We start from the raw sequence: 27,439 nt of genomic DNA, 5'->3' as shown, positions 1-27,439 counted from the left end.
TATCGTTCAGTCAGTGGGACAGACTCGTGGTCTTGGCAGTGACCAATAAGTGGATAGAGGTCAGAGTAAGTCATGTAATTAGTTACTCCTCTCCCAGGCTTAATTATTGAGTGTGATGCACATATTGACTATTTTTGTCTGAAATTGTGCCCTTTTCTGTAGGAGGTTTGACACTAAAATTGAATTATAAAGGGGTAGTTCACCCAATAATATACAGTTTATTATCATTTATGTACCCTTGTGTCATTCCAAACCTTCTGTGGAACACAGCAGAAGATACTGTACTTCAGAAAATGTCTCAAGGGTATTTCGAACTTGAAATAGTTAACTCTAGCTCTGCACATCCTCACATTATATATCACCCAGTACTATCAAATTTTCCCTGGACTTTTCAGACTACAAAGTTAAGTGAAAGTGACGTGACATACAGCCAAGTATGGTGACCCATACTCAGAATTCGTGCTCTGCATTTAACCCATCCAAAATACACACACACACACACACACACACACACACACACACACACACACACACACACACACACACACACACACACACACACACACACACAGACACACACACACACACACACACACACACACACACACACACACACACACCCGGAGCAGTGGGCAGCCATTTATGCTGCGGCGCCCAGGGAGCAGTTGGGGGTTCGGTGCCTTACTCAAGGGCACCTCAGTCGTGGTATTGCCGGCCCGAGACTCGAACCCACAACCTTAGGGTTAGGAGTCAAACTCTCTAACCACTAGGCCACAACTTCCCCTTTTTTCTTTTTCTTTTTTTTTTCTTTTTTTTTTAAGTGAAAGTGAAAAAAAAGTGAAAGTTAAGACAAGCACTGTTTACGTGAATGTCCAAATGCATGTGAATATGAGGCATACGACTGAGTGACTGTTGCTATGCATCTAGCTGTAACATTTAAACACTGCTTTGTTTCACATTGTACAAGTTTGGCATCGCAATGTGGCGTCAACGCTGCAAAAGCAGGTGCTAACCCTGCTCCAGGGTTTCATAGGGTAAAAAGATGCTCAATTACCAGTATTAAACATTCCTTTAGCTGGGGTTAAAATCAGCATGAAATCAAAATGGACAGTTCTTATATTTTATGGAATATTGGCATAGCAATGGTTCAATCCCTTTCTATTACAGTATACTTTGGGATTAATTCATCACGTTGGTGGTTGACCAACAGAAAGCTGCTTAGTTTGAACTGTTTGACTTCTGTGTGAGCAGTTCTTTATACATCGCTACATACTGACAATGGACCTTTTTACCTGCCGAATGTGTCCAACACCTTAGGGTCTCCTTCATAACATGGCCTGTCCCTCCCTCTATGATACTGGCTGGGTGGATTCATGAATTCACTACAAGATTTCTCTGTCTTGATTTACGTCAGTAGATGCGAGGAGCTCATAAGTACATTTACCATATCACAGATGCTGTGCTACCTGAAGGATGCTTGTTGGATGAAGGTACAGTACAGTAACTCCCCAATATCGCTTTCTATTACACTTGGACCAAAAATACACTTCTCAAATAAAGTATATGTGGGTAGTTATCAGTAAAGGCCAATATGCGTGCACGAGAACATGACTTTGGGATCCTAACTATCTTATGACATTCAGCCAGATTTAACCAGCTGGCTTAGACCTGTTTTGGTGTGTTGTTGAGTTAGCTTCTTATTTTAGCCTTGCCACTGCTACACATTCCACAAGGGCAGATAACACTCACTCACAGGCCTCCAGAGTGTATGCTAGGACTCCGATCAGTTTGACTCCGTTTCAAACTGTGAGGGATTCTGGTTTTGTACTATTTGATGACACCGTTTACCGTGAGACCTAAAGGATGAATGCTTTTGTTAATTCAGTTCAGGTTTAATGATGCAATGATATAGGCTAGTTTGAAAGGTGTCCACAAATCCTTTGACCCATTTGAAGAAATAAATGCCATCTAATTGTGTGCTTGCTGGTTTACATTATATTTTTATCCTTGTAAGCTATTTGAGTAACTGACATGCTACAAATGAGAATGTTCATATCAACACCTTCCTGCATGTTATTCCACACAGCACATCCTTATAACTTTACCATATTAACCAGATTGAGCAAGAAGACTATTGAGTAACATGCTTCCAACAGCTGGAACTTGAGAGACGGGGGCTTCCATGGCTCTTATTCAGCAAATAATCCATGTCAGTCAGTCAGTCAGGAAACATACTGACTAATGGATACATGACATCCTTAATGGAACCCACTGCCACATTTTTTGTTTGCGTGACTGTGACAAAGGCATCAGCTGAAGGCTTCGGAGTCAACCCTGAACCAAAGTAGGTCTTGAAATGACCTTCCCAGCCAAGTGGTTAATAAAGACTTACATAATACGCAGATCAACATAGACCATTCCAGCCTTCCTTTACCTCTACACTGGAACGTCTATTTTAGGCCGTTTATTTTAATGATCTTGACATACAAATACAGTAGCCAAGTCAACAGACCATGAATGATCGATCCAGTTCAAACAACAATTTGTGTCATGACCCCTTAACACATACATATACTGTACATATCTGATGTACTGAGACTATTTGATGAACAACAGTCAATGCCTGTCTCATAACAGCACAAGGCAGACTGGAACATTCCACCGCCAGACAGATATCAATACTGTTATGTCTAGCTGATGGCTCTATACAGAGACATATCCTGATTAGTATCTTACCAGACAAACATGCCGATTCTGACTGCCGTCTCCCGGTGAGCAGCTCCTCGTCATGGCGCCTCTCGGTCCGACGCAAACTACCAAACCTCTTCATGGGAACCAGCAGGCCTCACGTCTGGCCTGAAGATCAACCATACCCTCCTGACTAAAGCAATGACACACGAAACAGAGATCCTGTTCGGATAACAGAGAACTCAACACCAAGTGAAGCCAAAGCAAATGTCCAGGATTCCAGAAGAGGTTCTCGTTCTCAGTGAAGCCAGATGATGGATAGCTGTACCTTCAGAAGTGTCTCCTATAGATATTTCTGACAGTCTCTTTGTTCTACACAGATGCCACCTGTCCCAGCAGTCCACTTGAATTCCTCCAGTACCCTTTGTAGAAATGAAATCCTGGCATTGAATGTATTCCAGTGCTACTGATCCCCTGATTTCCTGTCTCCATGAAACACACAATGCAGTCTGTCACTTTGCTTATACTGTGTCAGTTGAGCAGACCCTGCTGATGAAAGGCAGACTTGCTTATGGCCCCCAGTGCTGCGGATTGTCTCAGAAGTGATGCCTCTCTTCACTTTTCTATCTGCACTCTGTCTCTCTTCTCGCCTTTTCTCTTCTCCTCCCTTTCTCTCTCTCCCTCTCACCAGCGTGCAGCCCTGCCCTATCTGCAGGAAACTGTCAGGTTCAGCTGTGTGTCTCTTTAAAATAGCATACATGGCAGGAAGCTGTAAAAGGAGACCAGGCAACACAAGCCAGCAATGCTTTTGGTTCAGTTCTCCACACGGTTTGCTCTTTTTGCTCGACCTCTGAACTTACATATAGACAGTGATTTTCTTTTACTCTGCTACTCTTAATTTACCCATTCAGTCTTTCATCCAATATTCCTGGCCTTTTTTATACATACATCCTTCCATCATCCAAACTGCATGTCCTGTAAGGTCGCAGAGATGCTGGAGCCTATTTTGATTCTTATATACAAACCCGATTCCAAAAAAGTTGGGACACTGTACAAATTGTGAATAAAAACAGAATGCAATGATGTGGAAGTTTCAAATTTCAATATTTTATTCAGAATACAACATAGATGACATATCAAATGTTTAAATTGAGAAAATGTATCATTTTAAGGGAAAAATAAGTTGATTCTAAATTTCATGGCATCAACACATCTCAAAAAAGTTGGGACAAGGCCAAGTTTACCACGGTGTGGCATCCCCTTTTCTTTTTATAACAGTCTGCAAACGTCTGGGGACTAAGGAGACAAGTTGCTCAAGTTTAGGAATATGAATGTTGTCCCATTCTTGTCTAATACAGGCTTCTAGTTGCTCAACTGTCTTAGGTGTTCTTTGTTGCATCTTCCTCATAATGATGCGCCAAATGTTTTCTATGGGTGAAAGATCTGGACTGCAGGCTGGCCATTTCAGTGCCCGGGTCCTTCTTCTACGCAGCCATGATGTTGTAATTAATGCAGTATGTGGTCTGGCATTGTGATGTTGGAAAATGCAAGGTCTTCCCTGAAAGAGACGACGTCTGGATGGGAGCATATGTTGTTCTAGAACTTGGATATACCTTTCAGCATTGATGGTGCCTTTCCAGATGTGTAAGCTGCCCATGCGACACGCACTCATCCAACCCCATACCATCAGAGATGCAGGCTTCTGAATGGAGTGCTGATAACAGCTTGGGTTGTCCTTGTCCTCTTTAGTCCGGATAACATGGCATCCCAGTTTTCCAAAAAGAACTTCAAATTATGATTCATCTGACCACAGAACAGTTTTCTACTTTGCCACAGTCCATTTTAAATGAGCCTTGGCCCAGAGAAAACGCCTGTGCTTCTGGATCATGTTTATCGATATGGCTTCTTTTTTGACCTATAGAGTTTTAGCTGGCAACGTCAAATGGCACGGTGGATTGTGTTCACCGACAATGTTTTCTGGAAGTATTCCTGAGCCCATGTTGTGATTTCCATTACAGTATCATTCCTTTATGTGATGCAGTACTGTCTAAGGGCCCGAAGATCACGGGCATCCAGTATGGTTTTCCGATCTTGACCCTTACGCACAGAGATTGTTCCAGATTCTGTGAATCTTTGAATGATATTATGCACTGTAGATGATGATAACTTCAAACTCTTTGCAATTTTTCTCTGAGAAACTCCTTTCTGATATTGCTCCACTATTTTTGGCCGCAGCATTGGGGGAATTGGTGATCCTCTGCCCATCTTGACTTCTGAGAGACACTGCCACTCTTGAGAGGCTCTTTTTATACACAATCATGTTGCCAATTGACCTAATAAGTTGCAAATTGGTCCTCCAGCTGTTATATGTACATTTAACTTTTCCAGCCTCTTATTGCTACCTGTCCCAACTTTTTTGGAATGTGTAGCTCTCATGAAATCCAAAATGAGCCAATATTTGGCATGACAATTCAAAATGTCTCACTTTCAACATTTGATATGCTATCTATATTCTATTGTGAATAAAATATGAGTTTATTAGATTTGTAAATTATTCCATTTCTTTTTTACTTAATACTCACAATTTGTACAGTGTCCCAACTTTTTTGGAATTGGGTTTGTATTTTATAAGCTCTTTGGGAGTTCTCACCTGGTAAAAATACCACCATATCTACATCAGTGGTGCTTATTCCATTTAAGCTGTGAATGCTCTGCATTGTATACCCAAGCCATTTGAGAATAATATGTTTGGGGACTGGCTAAATATTTTCATTACTAAAAATTCCCTTACATAATAAAATGTTGGGAATACATATGTAACTATCTGTAAATTATTTATTTGCCGAACTATGCAATGTGACAGTTATGGAGGGATTTGTGTGAGCTGATCCACAGCAGATTTGGTGTCTACACTTTATTGCTATTAATCGTCATTACGGTTGCACATTCGTATTGTTTTGTTGGCATGTGGGTGATTTAATGTGCAAAAAAGCTGTCGACAAATCGCTCGCCCAAGTGGAAAAATATGCCGTTTCTGCCAGATCTCTGTTACTGAAAATCTCATTGCATTTGCACACTCGACTAAATCAACTTAAAAAAATAAATAATTAACTGCATATTTTCATGTTTTCTCAAGCAAAGCAAATTTTGAAAGTCCACTAAAAACATATCTTGCTTTTTTTCTTTTTTTTTCTTACTGCTGAAGTTACAGTTTATGTGGCAACATGCTTGATCAAACTAATCAAAGTGAAAATATCTGAGGATTTTTTTATATGTGTGTATGATGTGTTTGTGTAAGCATGTGGGAAAGCACTGCCATAAATTGCTATTCCTGGCAACAGCCCTACTTTTAATTAGACTCCTGCCATGGTGTTTCTTATGTCATCTCTCTTAAATTAAAGGCTACCCGGTTAAAGAAGTCACTGCTCGCCACTCATATACACGCATACAAGGAGCGCTAAGCAATACAACACTAAATGCATTATTTTCTTTTTTGGGTCCCAACCAAAAGAACTAAGAGAACAAACTATAGGTGTGAACACGCCCTTAGAATCTGGATTTGTCAATCCTATAGTGTCACTTCTAAAGTTTGAAATCCCACCTCCACCCGATTGTTCAGAACTGTCTTCTATTCAAGACAATAATACAGAAACTTTACAGCAGTGCTGATGCCGAGAGCTTTGTGTCCCTGTGGTGTCTGATTCCTGTTGTTTAGACCCCGCCTCAGACTGCATCAATCCAGTCCAAAGAGAATAAAGCTGTCTATACATGTTCAGAGAACATGAAACATAACTCAAGATTCAATGAAAAAAAAAAAAAAAAAAAAAAAACAGGCCATATTTATTCCATGGATCAATGTCTGTCTTACTACAATATACAACACAACTGTGTTTATAATCCAACCCTTCAAACTAGGATATATGATATAAGATGATTGTTTGACTCACAGTGCCTCCTGGTGGGAAGTAAAGGAGATCGCTGAAATACGTTTGAGGGTCAAACTCTAATGTGAGTGTAGGCCAGAATAAATTTCTCCACAATATCATATATAAGTATATCATGTATGATTAAACAGAATGGAGCAGGTTAAACAGATGATATGAAGTAGGATTAGGTTATCTCAGTGCATGCAGCAGCTCATGTTTCATATTATTCAAATAAACTGCACAAAGACATGTTTTTATAAAGCCTCAATATGCCACCACAGTGATTAGCATAAGTCCATGAAAAGAGCTCTTGGTAATTTAAAATGGCTCTAAAGATTTTGGCAATGAAGGAGGTCTCTTCCTGTGGCCTTTTGGCAAAACAAGGCAAAGGAAACCAACTTCGGAAGAGCACCTTATTGGAGAACAATCTGGAAACCTGGCCAGAAATTTTTAGATACAATTGATTTGGTTCAGTATGGCACACAGCAAAAGGCACTCAGTCTTCCCACTGACTCTCGTCTCTAACATTGGATGGATTTCTGGAATATTCTTCTCACTGAGACAAACAAGCCTCCTCATACTATTAGGACAGAATGACTCACTGCTCTTTTTTGAGGGAGTAGACTCTTTAACCACCACATTTCTTAAGAAAATCCAAAGATTTTCATGTCTTGAATACTTTTCATTTAGAAATTAAAGTTGTAATTTATAGATATATTGTCAGGAGTATTTTGAACAAGAATCCATATATGGCATTAAAACACCCTATCACAGTGCAGCACACAAAACTAATTCATTGTCATTTTAAATCTTTACCACTCTCCTTCAAACCACTAGTTTTTAATTATTTAAAATATAATAAAATTTAGTATGAACACTATTCTTACCCATACTCAGAGTTACAGTATACAGCATGACATTTTGTTTACATATTTCTTGACAGCGTTATCATTAATAAATTGAAAATTATAAGATCTGATATTGTAAAGTAATATCAAAGCTTTTAAATCCTGCTACTGAAAGACAAAGCTATCATTAAATAAGCAATCCACTGCCCCCCCCCCCCCCCATTATTAGAGCTCGTGGGGGATTCGCAAACTAAAACCATCAAAAACAGGAAGGAAGATTTGTTAGTCTTTGGCTCAGGAATACATGAAATACGCAGCAGATTTTGGAACTAACACAAGGAAAACTGAGCACTTCTGTTAATCAGCCACATGGGCACAATCTCTGGAACGAAACAACTAACACTTGAAACCAGACTCAGAAGGTGCTGTGTTTTTTACGTCATGTTTTTGATTTGTTGACTCTGACATACCGAACCCGCAATTCTCTGTGCAAGTACAAAATAAGTGCATAAAAGTACAAGAACATCTCATTTTAAACTAGTTACTTTAATTTGAAAAATTTTACATAAAGCTGCAAGATATTATGAATGCCAGAAAGAAGTAGGCCTCTTAAAGGAATAACTTACTTTATTCTGCTGAACACAAAAGATATCTTGAAGAACATTGGACCCCATTGTTTTCCATTGTATGGACAAAAAAGACCCTTTTCAGAATATCTTCTTTTATGTTCCACAAACAAAAAAAGTCAGATTTGGGAAGACATGAGGGTCTGTAAATAATGACAGGATTTGTTTTGGCTATAGTTCACCCTTTAAATCCTCTCACTGACAACCTGACATCATCAAGAAATATAACTTCTGTAGGTGATAAGCTTATGAAGAATGATAATAGATGCAATTATGCTAAAAGCAAAATGTACAATTTTGTAGAATGCTATTTTTACTTTATTTTACAAAAAAGAAACACAATAAATCTGTAATTATCCAAAAATCTACCTTGGTTTGAAATATTATGGTACATTCAGGGCTCCAAACAAAAAAAATTGAGTAAGGAGCCATTGGCTCCTATAAGAAAAAAACTTAGGAGCCAAATAATTTTTTTAGGTGCCACAGAATAAACGTGTTTTATTTATTTTACGATTATTATTATTTATTTATTTACATTTTAACATTTCAATCATACTGTCATGTGTTTATGTCTCATCTTTTCTTGACTTTATCAGCATTTTAATCCATCTTGTAGATGACCTGGGAACTAAGTGGGAACTAAATGTCTTTTCCAGCTTGAAATCTACAGTCACAAAGAATCGTTCATTACACAGAATCTGTAGCAGTTTCATGGAGCATAAGCATCACTTGGCCACTGAGTGTAGCTTGGGCTCCTCCTACATGAGACATTTCAGTAAGCTGTACTGTAGGATCTCTTATAAAATAGCCTACCTTTTGATGTTAATTTCTTGTTCATTATGTACTATATTAGTAAAGAGAAAGATTAATGGGTTCACTTGCCCTTGAACTGAGGCGCTAAAGCGACCGCGCCTGCCGCATTAAGGAGCGCCAACACTGTATTGTTTGAATTTCGTTATGAATTCGGAATAATTTTAAAGCTGGTACTTTTTATTAAAAAGTGACAAAGCACAGAGCTTTTTGTGATTACTGGACGGCAGTTGCACTTCAAATAATGAAGTTCACGCATTAAAAGAACACAGACCAAGATCTTGTTTAGAAGAAGCCATATTAGTAATTATTATAAACGAGAATTGTTAACGATTCTCAATTGCCAATATTCACACAGCTGACAGCTTTACCTGTTCTAGTTTGTTCAAGCTGTGCACGAAATAGACGCTGTATTTTCTGCACTTTCCCTTCTTACGTCTCCGTCATTTCTCTCTCGCTGCACAGCGGAGTTGCGTTTATCAGACTGTGTGCGTCAGAGAAGAGGACTGTCTGAAACTCTCTGTTTCCACTAAAACTTTAATGCGCATCGTCTCAGTTTAATACGTGAACATAACAAAATATTTGATCGCAAAACTATTAGGAAAAAAGGCATTACATTCAAATTTTTAAGTTATAACATGTAAATATATACCCATATAGCAATAACACTCGGGCTGATTCTGGCTGAAATGCGTCTCTGTCGGTTCAGTCTCGGCATCCGTGAGAAGATAATGGGCCAGAGCCACGCCGACTCTACAAAACACTTCTGGCTGACAGACGGCTTTTTCTCCTTGGGCCGATCTCGGCTGAAAGCTGTTGTACACGCGGCAGGTCCACACTCGGTGTAGTTGTGTGTATTAACCTTCGGCCCGAGTTCGTTTTACCACAGATGGGGCGCTGCTTCCGCCTGAGAAAACTTCCGAAGAAAACTTTTTTAGCGGTTAAATCCTGAGGAGCTTTCGGCGGGTAGTCGCCAGTGGCGACCTCAGCAAAAACGTCACTCGCAAATTAATATTTATGGTCGCAAATGCGACTGTTTTAGTCGCAGTTTGGAGCCCTGACATTAATACTTGATTCCTCTTGATACTGACATGCAGTTTAATCAGAGCAGCAAGCCGAAAGAAACTGCTTTACATAAGAATGATTTAGGAGTTGTATTTGTTTTATAAAGATATTGATTCTCTATTAAAAATTTTATTCTCCTAGCATTACTGTCGCATAAAGTCAGCAAGTCTGAGGCTGACCTGTAAATCCTGTAACAAGCCCTCACTCAAGTCATTTCCAGGCCACCACTAGACTCTGACTAGAGAAACAGTGATGAGGGCTCATATCTGTGCCTCATTATCTATCAAACTGCTTAATGTGCACATTACATCTGCACAATTTGGCCTAAAAGCATGCTCTAGTCATTAGAAAATCAAAGGCTAGAAAACCCAAATCATGATCTAACCACTTCCTGTTCTGATGTTTTCAACATGAGTCAACAGGAACTCAAACTCTGTGTTAAAAGTTCCCTTTTCATCACTGATCAGCTTCCCCATAACCATTAAAACATGAGTGAAGATGCAGCATGCTTTGATGAAACTGGGACCAAAATACTTCATATAGTACTTCAAGTCCTCATAAACAGGCCATAATGTGATATGTTTCATGGGGGTAGAAAGAACATACAGCATCTTGCTATGTTAACAATACATAACACAAAATAGTGGGCAGCTGTGGCCTAATGGTTAGAGATTTGGACTTGTAACCCGAAGGTTGCAGGTTCGAGTCTCGGTGCTGGCAGGAGTTGTAGGTGGGAGGGAGTGAATGAACAGCATTCTCTTCCACCCTCAATACCCATGGCTGAAGTGCCCTTGAGCAAGGCACTGAACCCCCAGTTGCTCCCTCGGCGCTGGATATATAGCTGCCCACTGCTCTGGGTGTGTGTTCACTTCTCACTGAATTCAGAGCACCAACTCCGAATATTTAAATGCAGAGCACCAATTCCGATTATGGGTTACCATACTTGTCAAATTTTTTATTTCAAAATAAAAAACAGCTAAGACACAGAACATGCTAATGTATATCAACAGACTTGGGTCTTACCTTTTCTAGATTTGGAGAAGAGCTTGATGCTGGCAGGGGCTGAGCTGGACGAGGAGCGGAAGATACCACTGAAACTGAGACGGCGGGGAGATTTGGGAGGTGAGTTCTGGTGAGATGATAGTGGATATGGGAAGATGGTTTTAGGAGTGCCTGGACTGGTCCTGGCTAATATGGGAGCTGAAGCTGGGGTAAAGGGTTGGCTGGAAGGAGGCTTCAAACGTGGGCTAGCCGAGTCACTTCTGTCACCCTGAGGGGAAAAAGTACAGATATTTATACAATGAACTCTAGGAGCTGTTGAAATTACAGTATGTAGATCCTGTCTACTTCCATTTCTGTTGATGTAAGATCATTTTCTCTTGCCAAATTCTAACTGTGTCATAATGAAGTAAAAGGAACCAGTTTCTGAGCCATTTGTAATTTAATATATGCAACTGACCTTTCGCCTTAAATCACTGACCAATCCTGGCTAAGCAACTGTTGCTGTCTGCCAAATTAAGTTTTTGCTATTTTCCGATCCAAGTATTTTCTATATTATGTGTTTTTGGATATTTTACACAGAATTTTGTTATTCCAAAATATGGCAGATAAAAGATTTTTTGCAACGTCACACTTCATTGTAGCCCATGTAAGAATAATAGAGTGCATTAGTGCTTCCCCACAATAGTTCAGTAAGTAGATATGTATTTTTTTTTTTTCAAAAAGTCTTTGTTAAAGCATTATAAGCCATAAACCAAACCAACCAGCTATGAGGTGAATCACAACATTACAAACGTTTCATTTTGCGCTCTATGGGACGTTATAAAAAAACGTGTTTGACTGAGGAACAGTAACAAAGTGGGCGGAGCTTAACAGAGCATAAAATATACAGGAAATTACATTAGCACAGTCAACTGATTCTATAACACTCAGCATGATATCTCAAGCTCAATAACGGCCAAAGAATCTCCTTCAGCATTATCTGGCCATTCCTTTGAAGTTTTTGACTTTTGAATCAGGCAGAATCAGCCTTGCAATGTCAGAAAAAAAGAAGCAAGAATGAAGTACTTCAAAGTATTGATGTGATAACAGGGTAGAACAGGATGAGAATGTTACTACAGTACATCAGCATACTACTTGAAAAAAGCAAGATGAAGCCAAAGCATTGCACAACACATGCTGATGGAGAAATATTTTCAACAAGCTTTAAGAAGAGATGAACTTATCAACTGTGAAATTACAAGTCAAATCAAGGCTTATAAACAGTGACCTGTAATGAAATGACTCATTATTAACTATACATTAAATTATTAACTATAGTTTATTTCACAAATCTTTCAATTAGACTGTTTGACAGTCAATACCTTTACCAGGTTGCAAATTTGCATAAAAACTGAAATGTAAATGAACAATTTTGTGAAAATATATACTCTAAAACTAGTAAATGTTGATGAAAATGTCAGCATATTAACTATTGAAAAGTTTAACTGCTTTTTGTGGCTGAACTTAATACACAAAGCCACACCTGAAAGCAAGCTAATGTTTTCTCATACTTCATTCCACAATGGACAATCAGTTTTAAGTGAAGCCGGCAGTGAGCCTAGTGCCCTAAATGTTAGTATTTCAAAGCGTTGACCTTCAACTCTTTGGCAAACACTTAGATTGTTTATTTGTTAATGTGCCCATTCACTAGGCTGCCATTGCTTCACAGGCTGTTTTCACTGGCACAGCTTTGTTTGGTTTTGATTACAAGAAGAAGGGTAGGCGTCACCTTCCAGCTTAGCTCTGAGTGGGTGAGATATATATATATATAATATTACATGTTGTAAAATAATAAAATGTGAAAACATCCCAGATCATGAATCCTTTTTATAGGCACTGTATGCTTGGCACAGTTAATTCAAGTTTAATATTAGACACCTATCACATCAACAAGGCAAATAAATATAAAAGTCATTAGAGTAAGCTGTAATACGGCAATAAATAATGCAGAACTACTTATGCATGGGTTGACCATTTCACTCTGACCTTCATTTAACAAATACTGCCATTTATACAATTCAGTTAGAAATCTTGGCACATGCAGAAGTTTCCTTCCATTTAATTACAGGCATCGTTTTTTCCCTTTCTGTGCAAAATCATCATCCGTAGCCATAAAGAAAGCATTTAAATGGTTGAATCTGAAACAACAGAACAGCATGTGTAAAGAAAGTTTGCCTCGCCTTTTATTCATGAGCAACGTTTATAAGCCAAGCCAACCCCACAACTAGCATAGGCAGCACACTCCCGCTCTTCTCTTTACCTACAAACCTTGTCTTCATTGCTCAAGTGCATGTTTAGTCAAGTCAGCTCTATTTCTGTGTAATATAACCCATGGTGTAACAATACACACATCAGTCCTTCAAACCGCACATGCAAAGCCTCTGCTCCAAAACCCTTTGTCCTAGTCTTGCTCTATACATACAATAGAGGCTTTATAAGTGAAGTGACTATAATGACATATGTCACTTTATATAGCCATATATCTTACCTACAAGGCAATAGATATTTTTCACAGTTAATTAAATTACATAAAATTACATACACAGTTAACTGACATACATACATTCTAATATGTTATGTGAGAGTATTAATATGTTATATGAGAGTATTATATGTAGCAATCATACAAGTCAACAATATAACTTTTAGTTATATATGTGCACAACATATATGTATATATTTACTTATATAATATCAACATGTATTGACAGGATTTAGAAAAGATATACATACTGTATATATGACATATATGTCCAAAATGTATTACACATAGATGAGCTCTCTATCTCTATGGAATTGTTCTAATAGGTTTCGTATATGTTTTTACTTCATATGGCAATATATTTAATTTAATATATGGAAATGTAGTATTGACAAAAACTCAACTCAGTCTAACTGAGCACAAATTGTGAAAATTGATGATTGTGATTTCGTGTATTTTACCTTGTGCATTTCATCTTTATCTGCTCCGTGAGTCTCCCCGTCCTTAAGGGAGGATGTGAATGTGCTCAAATCCTGTTAAAAGACAAAGCTAAAGTTAATGATTAAAGCCAAACTATATGAATCTAAACAGTCTTTTAAAGAAACAACTTCAGGCAAATTCTCAGAGCAGTCCACTGTAAACTACAGTGTAGACCTGAATGAGATTTATTGTTGCAATGTAGGTTATCAGCAGATTTTACTAATTTTTTTTATTGCTATTGTGTGATGTTGGATATTTAATTGTACATGCTCATTTTTTCTATTTTAACACTTAAAGGCTCATTTAAAGTTAACATTTAAAAACACTAATAATTAAATAACACTGTTAAATGTAATCATTAGCCAATCTTAAAATGAATATCAATTTTTCATAGTGTTTTGATGCATTTATAATTATTTTATAACTGTTGATTTAGTTTTTAGCATTTTATTTTGAACCATATTTTGATAAATTGGTGTAGAATTTTAGGCCACATTCTCTTCTATATTGAACACAGAAAATATTGAATGGATGAAAACAGAATCAACAATGCTGAACCAAGGTGATTAAGCAATTATTCTTTAAGCAGGTGCTGTTAAATAATGTGCAAAATTAGGAGTAAACAGCCATTTAGGATGTCATTTATGACTGGGTGGGTTAGATTTTACTCTGCCAGACATTCCTTATCCACATAAAGAAAGACAAAATGGACTCTCTAATCTCTTATTCAATGGAGGCTGACTGGGAACAGGATCAAACACTGGTTGGTTTTGTCGGCGGATGCTCTCTGTTGGGCCTGAAAAAACATCACTGTGGGGGGTGATGTCAAAGTTTAGCCATGTTTTAAGCAAACTGTTCAACAGTCATTTAACTGACTAGATTAGAGTAGCTCAAAACATTTGTTTTTAGACATTCCACTTTCACAAAAAGAATGATCCAATTTAATGAAAAAAAAATGTTGTGCACAAAGATCTGCGATGACATAAATATATGCTTAGTTTGGTTTTATAACCTTGCGTTCAGTTTCATTTGAGGAAAAGTTAGGTAACTTGGACACATGAGAAAACGTAGGTATGCACTAAGTATTTGGGCTGTAAGAACCTTGACTAAGCAGTGAATTAGTTTTCAAACTACACGCAAATAGCTTGCCAAGTGGCGCGAGATGGCAAAGCTACTTTATGTGAAAGCGCACACTGACTTATTTACCTGCTCAAGTTTTCGATTCATTATCAGTTTACAATACATACTACTCCTGTCCAACTAGTTTAACGCAGCTGATGTACAGGACTAATAAGGTCCAGACCAAAAATTTTAAAGGGATAGTTCACTCAACATGAAAGTAAATGAAAATTTACTTTTAATTTACTCATCCTCAGGCCATCCAAAATGTAGTTGACTTTCTTCAGTAGAACAATAAAGAAGATTTTTAGCTGAAACCGTGGCCCTGGGCAATTCATAAAATGCAAATCAATGGCTACTGTCACTTTGAGGGTCAATAAAATCACATACAGGCAACACAAAATTAATACTCATGGCTCCTGACTGTATATTGAGGTCTTATGAAGCGAAACAATTGGTCTGTGCAAGAAACTGAGCATTATTTACTACATTATTACCTGTAATCCAGAGCCTCAGGAAAATGGGGAAGTCCAATTCCTTTCTGTGAACTGGTTCTTTTGGACAGGTCGTTTCAATGAAATGGTTCAAATAATGGTTAAAATAATAAATTCACCAGTTTGTTTATGCAATTAATTATGCAATGGCGTAACATATATGCAATTGTATTATTACAGAACCCAATAATTATGTGAAATGTGGATGTTTTACATGTCTAAAGTGAATATAAAGTGAATAAACCAGTCTTAACTCACTTTTTTTTACTCAAACCATTAAAACCATTTCACCCCTTAATTCAAGTGCTCATTCAGTGACTGCTGAAAGAACCGGAGTGCTAATCGAGTTGGCAAAAAAACAAAAAACAGTATTATAGGATCAGAAACACTGGTATTTTGGTTCATTTCAAGTCGGAGTGACTGTCAGGCATGTCCAAAAGTGAGTTTTGATTGAGTAACTTGTAGATCCGTGCTGCTCGAGCCACAAACTGATTCTGATGGTTCAGTCCGATTTGATGAACTGGTTCAACAGATCAAAAGAATGATTTTGGTATTTTGCTGAGCAAAATGCGATCAATAAATTTTTTTATAATCGAGTAGGAATCGTGATAGACCTGATCTCAATATATTATCAGGAGCCACGGGTATTCATTTTGTCTTGCCTGCATATGCTTTTTTTGACTCTCAAAGTGACGGTAGCCATTCACTTGCATTTTATGAATCAACAAGGACCACAGTTTCAACTAAAAAAAAAAACTTTATTGTTATACTGAAGAAAAAATGTCACCTATATCTCGGATGGCTTGAGATCAAATGAATTAACAGCAAATTTTCATATTAAGGTGAAGTATCCCTTTAATGCATATTGACTATTGTAATGTTATTGCATTGCTACTGCTAGCTACTCCTCTCCTCTCTCTCTCCTATACACCACTGTAGTCATCATAGTCAAAATAACCCACTGACAATACCAAAATATTACATTTCAGACTATTTTTGAAGAATCCTACTCACAGACGTTCATTAATGAGCTCAGTTATATATACTGTAGGTGTATTTATTGTGGTGCCAGTGATTTTATGGTTTTGTACTGAGGCCAAGATTTTAGATTTCTTCACTTACAACCCCCTCGCAAACTGTAGCAATTGAACAGAAAGTGCTTTATGAGTGGAACCAGGACACACCTCTCATACAGACAGAGATGTTAAAGCAGTGGGCATTAAATGATGAATTAAATGTAGGAAAAAAATATTCTAGTTTGTCACGAGATAGAGCCTTGTATAGAAAAATATGATGAAATAAAGACAATCACTGTTCAGTATGATTTGTTTTGTTCCTCTTGTATTTTAAATGAGCAGGAAGCCTCAAGATTCAAGAGATTGTAACCCTGTAAAAGAACTACAGTATAGTTTGTTTTACCCATTTTACCCAGCTTTCATGATATTCAAACGTGAAATGATCTATGGGCTATAGGATCTCTAATCTTTAGGTAGATCATTTAAGAAAAAATCTATTAGGATACGAAAGTGAGTTAATAAATACTATTTTTCCTAAACAGGAAACTGTAAATAAAAATATAAAGTAAGGCAGGCAGTTCATTGTTTTTATGTTACTGTTAAATTAGGCTGACATCTGATATCTCTTATCTTTGGAAGGCGTCAAAAGAAGACCTTTGCTCTAAAGACCACAAACAAACATTTAAGGCCTACATGATATGTTATTTACAAGAAAGAGGCTGTAGTCAATCATAATGGGTGTTTTGCTAATGAGAAACAGAGTACTTTAGTCATTCTGCAGCACTGGAAAGGGAAAAAGTGATTTTTAAGTGTTTGCAGCTTTTTGCAGAATGTTTGGATGCACAGGTCAAGTGTTATGTTTACAAACGGTTATGTTTATGATTCACATTAAGTTTATGGCTACAGGCAGAGAGCAATGACTAAGCTCGAGGATGAGGCAGAGGGTGGGGAAGAGAGAGGATCTTTCGAACAAAACCCCTTTCACTCTCAGAAAATTGTCAGCAGGAGGTCAAAAAATAAATAAAAAATAAGGCAACAGGTTCAGATATATCTTAAATCAGGGATCTAAGTAAGCCTGGATAACTGTGAACTAATTATTGTGCAATTAATTACAATAGGATGTACCAGTACTTTACTGATCCATAAACATGATGTTATTAGCTATGACAGGAAAAACATGTTTACAGAGTAGGACACGTTAAAGCAGGAGTGTCTCCTGGAGGGCCAGCGTCCTGCACATTTTAACTCCAACCAGCTACTTGCCCAGAAGACTAAGGCTAAAGAGAGTATGTTCTGTAGAATCAATGTGTGTAGTAGGCTATGAATGTTACGTGACCTACCAGTGTCAGTTGTGTCATGTCACTGCCATTCAAAAATCCTCTGCTGTGGCCTCATGGGATAATAAAGTGTCCATTCTATGCACACTTCAGAATCACGCCGGAAGTCATTGACTACTCTTTTATGAGTACTGTTAATTAGGACATACTTATTAAGTCACATACTGTTTTTCAACTACTATATAGTAGGGAAGTATGCAATTTTGGCTGCATCCTAAGGACTTTGGAAGTAATCCTGAAGACCTTGATTAGCTGATTCAGGTGTGTTTAATTAGAGCTAAACTCTGTAGGACAATGGCCTTCCAGGAACAGGTTTGGACTCTGTTTTAAAGAAACAATTAATTCACAGCTCACTTCAATATTTACCCACACTCATGCTGTACCAAACCTTTATGCTGTTATTTATTCTGTGAAACACATTTCAGCATGAAATGGAAATTTTCCCTATGTTTTATTTATTTATTGTTTGTGCTCATAATTCTTAATCAAAGCATCATAACTGAACTTTTTTGTAAAAATGAAAGACTTGTGAATTTTCCAATCATTTACAAAATCCTCACCTGCAAGCTCACGTTCATCTGCCTCCACTTTCGAAAGCAAAGCCCACATCATCCACTTGAAAACCAATGCATTGAACCAAGTAAGTCCCCGTCCTACATTATTTCCCCATCAATAAACCATTAAACTCGACGAACAGTGCATACTAAAATAAAATACCTGGCTAAATAAAGACTGCATGGATGGCTTGCTTATTATCTCCAAGAAAGACAGAATATCAGTGTCATAGCTTAAACTTATCTTTGTTTTGAGCAGATGCCCTTGAATGGCATTCCATAAAGCAATAATATACAGACCTGGCCTTGATGTTAATTAGAAAGGCAGAAAGAGTTTGCATTTCAGCATGTAACGCTATGATGAGTCACGGCTGAGCAGAGCGCGCTCTCTTACAGCTGTTTCCCTCACTTCCTCTTTCAGCTTTCTAAACAGACAGGCTCAAGCAATAGCATGACGTGCCAAACCATTTAGAATTCAAGCCTACAAGCGTACTTTTCGGGCAGTTCTCTCGAAAACGTTACAAATACACACGCGCGTACGTTCTGTTCTGTTATCGAACGCGAGCAAACATAGGCCTGCTGGACCACAGCTTACACACGCGCTCGCGCTGGGCGGGGGAGGGTTTACAACTCATGTTTTGACAGCTCTCAAGCAGAACTGATTTCATATTAAAAGTTATGCTTTTGTACTTCGCACGACTGTAGTAAGAAAAATCGCGCGGGAGTCATTAAACAACTCAAAACGCATCGTCTGAAATGTTAGCTTTATAAGTTACAATGTAACATAAAGATGTTCTAAAAATGTAATATCGTACATATTTCCAAAAATGCATCAGAACGTTTGAAATGTAACTTACTGGAGACAATGAGAAGCCATGCTGTACTTTAAAGACAGGGTCGTATCGAACGCGTAACTCACGCCCACGCAACACTCACGCGGAATTGTAAACACGAAGCAGCAAAGTTACAAAAGAGCGAAAATCAACTCACTGGCATGTTTAGTCGCAGAGCTCGCTTTTTCTTTGAGGATTTCTTTGCACAGTCCTTTTTCTTGGAGTCCATCACTGTGCTTCCCATTTTCCTGCAGTCAGAATTCTTCTCTTAGTATTTAGGAGGAAGACGTTCTCCACTCGCGAAATTATTCACGCCAGTTTAACGATCGTCCTCCGCGACTGAATTTTGCAGAATCTCGTCGGACTCAAAACGAGCACATCCCGAGACTGCAGTTCCTTATCACTGTCACTGCGCCGTGGACATCCGCATTCAACTCCACTTCTGTCATGGGTTCGAGTCCCGCACTGAGCAGGCGGTTGGCGCGGAGACTGCGCACGCCCTTCTCGTGCACAGCGAAGAGTTTTAATTATCTTGGATATCTGACTTCTGCAACATCACCCTGAGTGTGAAGCTTTCCAATGACAGTGTCACTTTCTATCCATTCATTATAGCAACAAGGGAAGTCATCAACATGACAAAATTATTATTTTTTCTGTCCAAAGACATATTAATTTGATCTTATCTGTGTGTATTTTTTACATTACATTGTTATTATATTAATTATATTACCATGTTTGTAAAAAAAAAAAAAAAAAAAAAAAAAAAAATGCAACTGTTCTTAAAGCTAGTTCACCTGAAAATTCAAAACAATTTACTCACCCTCATGTCATTCCAACCAAACCTGTATAACTTCTGTTGTTTTGTGGAGCGTAAAATATAATTTGAGAAATGTCTCTGTTTTTTTTTGTTTTTTTTTCTCAGAGTTTTAAATTTCAAACTGTGTGTATGTGTGTGTGTGTGTGTGTGTGTTTTCATTAAAGTCAATGGTAACCAAAACTGTTTAGCTCTTAAAGGTATAGTTCATCTAAAAATGAAAATTTGCTGCTAATTTCCTCACCCTCAGGCCATCTATGATGTTTGTTCTTCAGTAGAACAGTACAGAAGAATCTTAGCTGAAACAGTGTTCCTTATTCATCAAATTCAAGCCAATGCCTACCGGCACTTTGAGAATCAAAAAAAAATAAAAAAAATAATTATTAATAAAAAAAAAAGCATATCAGGCAAGACAAAATTAATACTGGTGACTGCTGACAATATATTGACATCTGTGCAAGAACCTGAACATCATTTACAGCATTATTACCTGTAATCTCTTTAAGTCATCGTGATCTTCATGTAATGGCTGTGTAGACTCGATATTGGCAAACATTGGATTCAGATTTGCTTTGATACCTTTCTACCTTAGTGTACTCATCTCACATCTACCTCTGTAATTGAAATTGCAGTTGTGGTTGTTTAGAACTAGGTTTCAGTACAAATGAAACCAAATAAACCTCGTGCAAAGACCCACATCCAAAAACCCATCTCACTCTAATGTTAAAGCAAAGATACTAACAGAAACTTCACTCAGTTTATTAATAAATATATCTGATTTATATTGTGTAAGTAAGTTGTTCGCAGAGTTGACATGTAGATACCAAATCTGGTCTTCAAATATATATTAAAAAAAGTATCTGTAGTTCAATATAAAGATGTTTAATTCTAGCAAAACAGTCATTAGTGGAGTTGCATATTTACTACAGTCTATAGGGGGTGCTACTGTACTGCACCCTTAATCACCTTTCTTCCAGTTTCATATGTGTGCAAACTTCATACCACTTACTTTCGCTTTCTTAGTTATAGTGGTATATGTAAAAGCTATCTGAAAAAGCTGTTTAATAAGTATTCTTTCAAAGACACTCAAAATGTCTAATTTGGACGTGTGGCAGACTTTCAAATAAAATATCAAAGTAAGTGGCATTTGCAAAAAAAATATATATATATATGAATCAGTATATCTGATATTTTACCATCTACAATCTAACAGCTGGATATCTGCTCAGCACTTTCTCAGATTCAGTAATGTTAGATGTGGTGATTCAGGAGGCCCTTGAATGTATTTGACTTCATCCTGCTGTTTGAGAAGCCGCTCTTGCATTTGTGTAGCAGTGTGTGTGGAGACATTATCATCCTGGAATACGGGATCATCATAATGGAATAGTGTTTGAATAATCGGGAGCAGCTGGCCCTGTAAAATAGCCTCATATTGCTTGGCTGTAATACGACCCTGTAGAGCAATCATCAGACCTAATGACTGCTGTGTCATTATGGATTCTCTGCCATGCTTTATACCTGGAAGCAGATACAGTATTGTGAGTTATGAGTTACATAAAAAAAATCTATGTAAAGTGTCATCTTATGTCAATATGTGACAAATTTAGAAATTAATGTACACAAATAGTTGGACAATTGTTAAATTTCTGCATTGTTTTCATGTGACTGATGATATACTGGATTTATCAGACAATTAGATCATCAATATGGATCCAAATATAGTGGCGACTGAATATAGTGCACTCAGACAGTGTCTCTTATGTTTCATGTCCTACAGTGATGATTTCTTCTAGTTCATTATTATGTATAATTGCTCTTCAGAGCATTGTGGCTGTGTTGATGCGTAGTTTATTTGATTTTCTGTAGCTCAGTCATGTAAAATTGACCATCTGTCCACAAGTTCAAGTTTCAAGTCTTTCATTCTCTCTCAGTCCCAGAAACACAAGCTGCATTCTGATTCACAGGGTCCTCAATGTTTACTGCTCCTTACTCACTCATCAGGGGATATCTATAGATGTTCAGTTCACTTGATTAAATTTATTTTAGTTTTAATTTATTTGTTTGTTTACAACAAATGTAATAATAATAAAACCATTATTCCAAACAAACAAACAAACAAACAAAAAAAAATCACAAAAACACAAATTATAGACGAGAACGGACAAAGACTAAAAGAGAACTGAGGGTTTATAAGCAATAACCAAACAAAGGGGAACTGAGGAGATAATCAGACAACAGGTGAAAATAATGACTATTGAAACAGACTGGGGAAAACTAGTTCAGACAGGGCAGAACCAAAAACACACAGAAAACAATGGATACATGTTACAGTAGCTCCCCCTCCCAGGAGGTGCCGTAAATAATCCATCTGAGGGGGGAGGGTGTGTGTTCTGGAGGGGGGCGAGGAGCAGGAGAGAGACAAAACAAAACCAAGACCAATAAATAAGGGAGAGGAGGGTGGGAGGAGCCAAGGGTAAGCTAGGAGCAGGAGGAGCCAGATGCTGGTCCAGAGACCAGACAGGACGAGGCCCGGGGTGGAGTTGAGGGAGGGAGGAGCCATGGTGGAAACTTGACAGACGTCATCCTGGGGACAGCCGATGGAGACAGAGCCACTGGAGATGGAGACGCAGGGTGACACCCGAGACCCATACGGAGCTGAGGAGGCACAGAGCCATGGTGACACCGAAGGTCTGAAGGGCCAAGGCGGAGTAGATGGCTCGAGGTGGAAACAGGGATCCAGATGGCCGTGCTGTAGCCGGAGCGACAGGTGACCAAAGTGGAGCCAGATGGGAAGGAGGAGCCAGACGGAGCCAGAGGGACAAGGCAAAGCCAGAGGAGTGAGGTCCTGAGGCGGAGGCAGGTCGACAATTGACCAAGGCAGAGCCTGATGGATGATGGGCCACAGTGAAGCTGAGGGAGCATTGAGCCAAGGTGGAGTCGATGAGTCGGAGGACTGAGGCGGAGTCTGGGGCTCTGTGGCTGGAGGTGGAGACAGGGGATCCTTATGCCAAGGTGATGCTGGTGATGAAGAGGGAGGCTGGGTGGGCTACACTGGAGAGCAGGAGTTAGGAGGAACCGCATTGTTGCCGACTCATGCAACTGCTTGGGCTCAGGCTCTGGGGCAGAACATTGCTGGCTCTTTCTCAGTGGCAGGAGCAAAATTCTGTGCTAGTCACTATAGCACAACTTCCATTTTACCAGAGGCCTCAGCATGTGTTGTAGTTTTTTGCTTGGTCCAAGGAAGCTGAGAGGAATCTTAGACCAACATATACATACAACCTCCTCACTGAAGATAAACAATTATAAACAGTTGTTAGACAAGTGATTGTCATTGCTGTGAAAAGCTCCTTAAGAATACAACAGGGCTTTCTCAACCCATTGTTGTGCCTAATTCTGACCCCCTGCAAGATTATTACCCTTCTAGAGCCCCTTTCACACTGTGATTCCGGAAAATACACGGGTAATGTGTCCCGGCAATTGTTTCCGGGTCGCTAGATTTTGGCCCTTTCACACAAAGTTACTAGGTCCCCAACCCGGGATCAATCCCGGAATCAATCCCGGGACGTGTTTGCATTCACACAGAAGGTGACCCGGCAATGTTCCGGCAATTTTCCGGGTCCTACGTGCAGTGTGAAAGGGACTTAATATCGGTAGGTTTAGGAGTAGATGTGGGGGAGGGGTTATGATTAGACAATTAGGTAGCGGCTTCAACGAGGGGTTAATAATTTGGTAGGGCCTTGAAATTGGGAAACAACACCAGGTTATCATCATTCTAAACCCCACTTTTAAGCCCGGGTAAAGAAATGATTCACTCATGTAATTTAGAAGTGGAAGCACTGCTTTTGTGGTGTCAAACTTATACAGTGTGAAACGATGTGGTGTTACAAGCTGTCTCTCATTTCGAAGTCTGCATCCTCTGGTGGTTGCATCCTCTGAAGGAGGCGTATACAGAGTGTCCTAAACCCAGAATTAAATGAGACAGCATACGTAAGACAGGCAGAAAAAGAAAACAGGAAGTATCACGTTGCTATCCCAACACATTTATAGCGTTAATGTAGCTACAATACTAGAGGGTTAAACAAATTAACAATTTCTCGCCTTACTAGCAAAGAACTGTTATCAACATTTAAAAATTACTAAACACTTGTAATCCTGTTTACCACATCTACTAACTAAGGTAATACAATGTAAAAAAAAGAAGAACTTGAAAATACTTACATTTAAACACATATTCGCTTGTGTGTAACGTTACATTTGCTGGCGCCGTCATTTTTTTCAAATTAACGACGGTTGTTTATGGCGACGCAAAGGGATATCTGTAGCAGCGAAGGATACACCGCATGCATCTTCCGAAGGTCGCATTCGGAGTGTCCTACTTGCGTTTCTAAAATGAGACAGCTTCGATGACGTATGCAGCCTTCTAATGCGACCTCCAGAGGGCCCAGCCTTCGAAATGAGACACAGCTACAGTCATGGACTGACAATATAAACGTCTTTTGAGGGAGAAAATGTCAAATGGTGACAGAAGCCATGTCAGTTTGAATGAAGAAGAGACATTTCATTCTTACCTTTATAGTCCCTTCAGGAATTTGTTGATCGTACATTCTGGAATACAAGGATGCGCAATGCCACAGCCATTATGTATACAGGCCACAAACAATGACACACTGATGCCGCAAAAATATGCAAATAAGAACATTAGCACAAGGTTAACGTGGGGAATGTAAAGCATTAAACGTCATTTAATGAATATCCAGAATTATTTGTTAACCCCGGGTAAATTATGAGAAGTGTGAAACGTGACGCAAGATAACCCAGGATTCTGTTTACCCAGGTTTAGAATAACCCAGGGTGAACTATTTCAAATGTAAAATAGTAGTTTCCAAATGTTTTTGATTTGCCATTTAGGTGTGAAAATGTCTTTAGAGAACATAATAACTTGATGGAATATGAAATTTAAAGCATTTTTCAAAATATTCTGAAACAACAGTGCAACATTTGTAAAGTTATTAAATAGTTTCTTCAAATATAACTTAAAAAATAGCAACACATTCCCAGAAGAAAAATAAGTTGTGCATCAGTTAATGATGTAAAATATTTTATTGTTTTTTTTGTAAATGTAAATTCAATTCCTCAAATACCAAACCCTATATCGCTCTGTGTACTTCAAAAAAGCATCAGTTTCCAAAACAATTTAGACTACTATACAGAGCAAAAGAAAAGAAGAAAAAAAAAACACTAGGAAATTGATGTATTTTACAAGACGAGGAAAATATCCATGAAACAATTTTGTTACAGCTGTTCATTGAGAAAAAATATATACAACTGACTCTTTTGAAAAAATTCATGCCCAGTACAATACAAAGTCTAAACTGTCCATTTTCAACGTGAAATTGTGCACACAGAAACTCCCAAATTGAAATAACAAGGCATGTGAAATGGGAAAAAGAGTTTTTTGGCTACAAAATGAATAGCGCTCTCTTTATAGATGCTTCACTTCAGTCGATAAAACTAATACAAGCATATGTTTTTCATATGTACATCATTTTCAGAGTTACGCTGACCCTTCTTTCTCACCGATTCCCGCTCATACCGTCTAAAGCGAGCTTCTCAATCGAACGACTTCTCGTTCTTGCACAGCGAACCTGCATTTTTATTAAATCCATATGACAGCCTTTTTAAAAAAGTTAGTGTGATCTACTTGTGCCTGTTCAGTTTACGCTTGTGATCTCATAATCGGTTTGTGAGGTTTAAAGTTCATTTCACAGTTATACACCTACAATCCGACCTGATTTACTAGAATGTCACTTTTGAATTCCGTGTCGCTGCTATCCGTAAAATAAAATGAAACGAAAACCAACAAAACGGTCAGCAATAATGTATAAACCACTAAGTCACTACAAATACCACATCCAAAGCACAGAGAAAATACTTTTCTTGTGAAATCACCTTTGTAATTCTGTACAGTTTCATAATTACACGTGTACACGTGGTATCATGATGTGTCTTTGTTAAATAATTCCGAAGAGGAAAAGAAAGGAGAAAAAAGCAAAACAAAAAGGCACATCTAAAATATCTGAACATCAATATGAATAAGGTAGTGAATAAGGTAGTATTTGGTCAATCATTCCGATATTTCTCTATATTTACACGGTATTTACAGATGTAACAGAATCTCAAACTGCGTGCAAGAATCGCAGTCGGGCTTTCTTTTGATCGGCATTAAAACCGCTTTTAAAAATAGGCCCATTCATTCACTCACACAGTAATAAATACAAAACACCTTTATTTTCTTACACTAAACAATGAGAGATATCTAGGATAAAACTGACTCATGGAATCAAGTATTTTGAGTGGGTTTTTTTTTTTTTTGAGTTCATTTTCTTTTCAGTTTCTTTTTTTGTTTTCCTTTTCTTTTTTTTTAGTGCAACATGTTTGTCCCTTTGCGGAAGTCAATTCCGTACATTCTCCATTCAGTGATGTTCTACATTGATTTCTACGGTTCAGTCTCTACAGATCTCGTCATACAGGTGGGCCTGCCCCTCCAACAACCTATAAGGCAATACCCGGCACAGTGCTCGCGCTCATTCTCCGTCCTCATTCGCTGGTAAAATCTGCCCCGTGTGCCACACACACACACACACACACACACACACACACACACACACACACACACACACACACACACACACACACACACACACACACACACACACACACACACAGACTCGTGGCACATGCACATAACGGAACCTTTTCCTTTCAAGTCAAGAAATGATACGAATGGCTCTCACACAATGCTGTATTCTCGCGTTGTGTTTTCCTCTTAGTCTTGCACATCAAAAAAAAAAAAAAAAAAAAAAGATCAACAACGTCCAGGATTGGCTGTTTCTTCTTTGCACGTCTCCTCTGGTAAATTGGCACCTCAGAGTTGTTGTTGTTGTCACTCCTGTTTAGTTTATCCACTTGCGGCAGTTGGCAGCTCCACAGTGACATGGGATCTTGCTCTGATCAACAAAAAAAGTAAGATCAAAACCCAAACAAGAAGCAATGTGGATAGTTCTTATGAGAGCAGATTTAAAAAAAACTCTGCCCTTATTCAGCATTTCATCACATGATCAAGAAGAGCATTATGCGATGATGCTGAACGGTCACAGTATAGTATGTAGGAAGGCCGGTATTGACATTTAACATATGCGATGTAGTCGAGAGTAAGTGTTTTGAAAGGAATGATGCTGAACGGTCACAGTATAGTATGTAGGAAGGCCGGTATTGACATTTAACAGTGTAATTAAAATATTGCCCC

At 38.3% G+C, this 27,439-nt stretch overlaps 1 protein-coding gene across 9 annotated transcripts in view; it reads right to left on the bottom strand.

The window, feature by feature from the left end:
* LOC109110981 (5'-AMP-activated protein kinase subunit gamma-2-like) overlaps positions 1-19,792 on the bottom strand; it is a 34,514-nt gene extending 14,722 nt beyond the window's left edge. For 3 of the 9 annotated variants that reach the window (XR_006161611.1, XM_042769848.1, XM_042769854.1), the window contains exons 1-3: positions 19,477-19,792; positions 13,948-14,019; positions 10,987-11,233 (exon numbers count right to left, since the gene is read on the bottom strand). Coding sequence is in view for 8 of the 9 variants with exons in the window: in XM_042769848.1 (XP_042625782.1) it covers positions 10,987-11,233; positions 13,948-14,019; positions 19,477-19,563 (406 nt within the window). In the remaining variant the exon portion in view is untranslated. The other 6 variants (XM_042769866.1, XM_042769876.1, XM_042769883.1 and 3 more) reach the window with 6 other exon arrangements.
* Positions 19,793-27,439: the final 7,647 nt, after the last annotated feature.

The sequence above is a fragment of the Cyprinus carpio genome, chromosome A2 (assembly GCF_018340385.1).
Source record: "Cyprinus carpio isolate SPL01 chromosome A2, ASM1834038v1, whole genome shotgun sequence".
Taxonomy (NCBI): Eukaryota; Metazoa; Chordata; class Actinopteri; order Cypriniformes; family Cyprinidae; genus Cyprinus; species Cyprinus carpio.
Note: the sequence above shows the minus strand (reverse complement) of the source record. Positions and strands in the feature narration are given on the sequence as shown.